The 3,995-nt window shown below is 47.6% G+C and overlaps 1 protein-coding gene across 1 annotated transcript; it reads right to left on the reverse strand.

Annotated features, from left to right (window-relative positions):
• Window positions 1–877: 877 nt before the first annotated feature.
• Window positions 878–3,655, reverse strand: LOC122616675. The gene is made up of 3 exons (XM_043792215.1): window positions 3,239–3,655; window positions 1,930–2,571; window positions 878–1,706 (listed from the first exon to the last, which is right to left on the reverse strand). The coding sequence occupies exons 1-3, from the start codon at window positions 3,399–3,401 to the stop codon at window positions 1,222–1,224; spliced, it is 1,290 nt and encodes a 429-aa protein (XP_043648150.1). The 5' UTR covers window positions 3,402–3,655; the 3' UTR covers window positions 878–1,221.
• Between the last annotated feature and the right edge of the window lie 340 nt (window positions 3,656–3,995).

The following is a 3,995-nucleotide window of genomic DNA, read 5'->3' on the forward strand; positions in this document are numbered from 1 at the left end:
CCACCGCCACGCCCACTACAAATCGCTGGGCCCATTAGAGGCTTGGCAAAAACGCCGCTAAATGCGACGTGAATTATTTAAGGCACGTGTGTTGTGCAGAATGCGGCAAATTCGACAGTGAAATGCATTTATTATTGAAGATATTGTCGGAGTCTGCGGGCGGATGAAAAATATAAGGGGGCGGTGCTGTGTGTGGTGTGCTATCCTTTGGGCCAATTATGTGGGTGGCATTTCGGGCGAAGGGGGTGAAAAGGGGGGGAAATGGGGGGAGTGCTATACGTTTTGATAAACGTTTTACAGTTTGAGAACTTTTCTTTTCTGGGCTGGCACGTGATTGGAATTACGCGTGTTCCGCCCTTGGCCCTCAGCCAGAAATTTACACAAATCCACAAAACACTGGATGCCTGGATGGCTGTATGCCTGGATAGCTGTATGCCTGGATGGATGGGGGTAAGAGCAGAGCTTTATTGGATGACTCCAAGTGCCACATTGTATGTGTGTGTTTTTGAAACATGTTTGGCAATCGACAAATGTTGCACACACTGTGAGAATTAGCATAATTTAGTTTTTCGCGCTCGGGGCGTTCTCGAATCTGAATCCGTCGCATCGCATCACGATTATCGCAATTGATTGAGTGCAAAGCACTTCAGATGGAATAAATCTCCTTTCATTCGGAAATTACACTCGCATTCTCCTCGAAATTGATATTGATGCAATGTATACCACCCGGTTATATAACGTGAATTGTATCCGTTTCAGTTTCGAATTGAATGAGCGCTAATTTAATATCAATTCATTAATCCTGAAGCAATACATGTAAGTATCTAAATTATACTAATTGAGATATATATATCCCCCCAGAACTATACAAAGTGAATTTATTATATCTTAGTGATGTATTTATTTGCGGATTAGTAGAAAATGGAATTACAAAAGGGTTTTTCAATAGATGTGGGCATGCGGTATATAGCTAATGATTTTACATCTGACGATTATTTTAGGGTCTCTAAATTGCACCTGAGAAGAAACCTATAAGTAACGAAGCACACCATTCACTTTAAAAGGTTGTATCAATTCATAGAAAATAAACAAGAAAATTTCGTTCAATTATATTGAAATATTGATCTATAAATTGTATATTATTTAGTGCCAGAAAAACTAAATTGTGCAGGTTTTTTCTCAGGTGGGTTTAAGGTTCCACTATCCCTATTTTCTCAGTCTTTAATTGGCAGCTGGCTCCCCGGCACCATGGACGTGGAGAATCATCTCAAAGGGATCCCACTCCAGATCTGACTCGTGCTTGACCCGCCGGCGTATGGGCTGTGGGTGCTGCGGATGGTGCATGGCCAGCGGTGGGTGGTGTGCCTCCTGGTGTTGGTGGTGCTGCACCAACCCGATGGGCATGTCCTGGGCGTGCTCCACCAATCCGGCTGGCGGCTGTGGTGGACGGTAGTGGTGCAAGTGCTGCGATGGATGGTGCTGCGGCTGCTGGTGGTGCTGCTGCTCGCTGACGATCTCCTGGATCTGCTCGCGGGTCTGCTCCCGTTCATCCACTTTCTTTAGCAGGATCTCCCGCATGAAGGACATCCGATCGAAGTGCTCCCACGTGGAGCGGAAGGACTGGTGGGAGTACTGGGCGTGGCGCTCCTTCTGCAGTTCGTCTACGTACCGCTGCTTGATGATTGACCAGCGCGTTTGCATGAGAGCTGCAAGGTATCAGATGTTTTTGGGAGAGCAGGGGAACTTTTTAAAATGCACATTCATTGTACTACTTAATTAAATAAAGTTTTTAAATATCTTTTCATCAAAGGATTAAGTACACAGTTTTTGAAATATCTTTTCATCATAGGATTAAGTACACAGTGGCTTAAATTAGTTTGCCATATTTCTGTGTTTCGGCATTGATCTTTTAAGATGGAATCAACTTACTCGGTGTCAGACCCATCTCCATGGCCGCTTCCTTCCAAACCGCGGAGGTTCTACTCTGACCCTGTCCCTTCTCACTCCGTTGGCGTCCCGCCCACAGCGATGGACGCGTCTTGATGGCATCGATGATACGTCCGCGCATGCTATTGTGCAACGAACTGGGGCGGCCCAACTTCCGCGGGGGCGTGGCCACCGCCTCTGAGGCCACAGTCGCTGGTGGTGGTACCAGTCCCGTAAAGGCGGTATATGTCATGCCATGACCTTGACCATGGGGCGGCTGAGCGATTAGATGCGGAAGTTGTGGGGCGGTGGGGGTGGTTGCGGTCTGCAGCCAGCTGAAGCTACCACTGGGTCGTCCGCGACCATGGGAGGCGGTGGGTAATGGAGGAGGCACCACTGGGGCAGCTGGTTCCTCCCCCACAGTTGGGGCTTCAGTGCCAGTGGATGGGACATCGGAGGAGGTGCCGCCGCCACTGCCGCCGCTCGACTGAGCGCCCACGATCTTGGCCACCGTAATGTTGTACATGAAGGACATGGGCTCGAAGTGCTCCCACTTGGTGTTGAAGCGATCCTTGTGGAGGATCTGGCGGTGGACCAAGTTGTGATAGTGGTACTTCATCTGGCTCCAGATCGATTGCAGCTTAACTAAAAATTGGCAATAAATAAAAAATGGAAAAAAGGTTTATTCTTAAATAATATGTTCTATATCTTGATCATTAAAGTTTCCAATAAATTGACTCTAATTTCCACTGTGCGAAGTCTAGTCCTTCTGTTCATGAATATTGTAATATCTTGTGGCGCGGTGCAGATAACTAAGCTTACATTGGGCCACCCAATTGCATTTATCAAAGTACATTCCACCCGTCAATTATTTCTACTGCCAGCGCTTCAATTTGCATTATATAGTGGCGTTGCCTCTTCTATTATTCCAAACGGACAGAGACCTCGAATTTCTATCCGATATGCCCTTTGTCTATTTCGAGACCAAGTGCAGTGACGTAATTTAGGAAAGTAATGAATTAGCCCTTAAGCCAAATGTATTCAACGTGGATTTTTGTTGTTGAGCTGGGAACTTTAAAGTGTTAAGACTTTACCATCTTCATGTTCAAATTCAGCCCCCCTTTGCAAAGCACATGCCTGCGCCACTGAATGCGCTTCGAAAGAGAAGGCGAAAGGAGAGTGCTAAAGGCAGCAACAAATCAGCACTGCTAGCTGCAAAGTTGGCGAATGGAGCAGTGCCGTAGAGTGTGAGGGGGGCTTATGGCGGAAAGGGGAATGGATCCGAGGTACGGGTACTCCTGGCTGGGCTCACCTGTCGGCACATGACCGCCGAACTGCTCGGCGATCTCCGTCCACATGGGCGAGGTGACGCTGCGGCACATGTGCAGCTTGTTGTTGGAGTCCCAGATCTCCGGATACTTCTTGATCGCCTTCAAGAGCTGGGCCCGATTCACGAACGGATCCTCCTTGGGCATGGCCACACTGAAACTGGTCACACTGGCACTGAATGATACCTGTACCGCGGCGATGATTCCAAAGGCGATGTGAAACTGCGCCGGCGGAGCACAACTGCGTCCTTTGACATCAATTATCGGCGAATAACTGAAAGTAGAGTTTGCAAAAATATGCGAATTGAAAATGAAAAGGCAGAGCGATTGAGGAAAATAGAGAAAACGATGACGGCGACGGCGACGCCAGCTTTTCGTTGTTGTTGCCCCGATGCCGAAGAGATTGGAAAGGCAGCGAAAGCGTACACGAGATGAGATACACAAAATGCAGGCGAGAAGAGAGAACAGGGAGAATGTGCAAAAAAAAAGACAGAAAAAGGAAAGAAGAGTCAGCAGCGTCGACGTCAGTTTTACATACAAAAGTCTCCGCGTGTAGGTGCTTGCCTGGGTGTGTATGTGTGAGTGAGTGAGTGTGTAAGATGGCAGGGCGAAAAAGCAAAACAGACACAAGCAACAAGACCAAAGAGAAGACAGACAAAAAGCAACAACATAGCGCAGCAGCGGCAGAAGCAGCGAAGCTCAGAGCTGCAAAAACCGAAAACAACAGAGAAGAAAAGCACT

Source organism: Drosophila teissieri, chromosome 3L, assembly GCF_016746235.2.
Source record: "Drosophila teissieri strain GT53w chromosome 3L, Prin_Dtei_1.1, whole genome shotgun sequence".
NCBI lineage: Eukaryota > Metazoa > Arthropoda > Insecta > Diptera > Drosophilidae > Drosophila > Drosophila teissieri.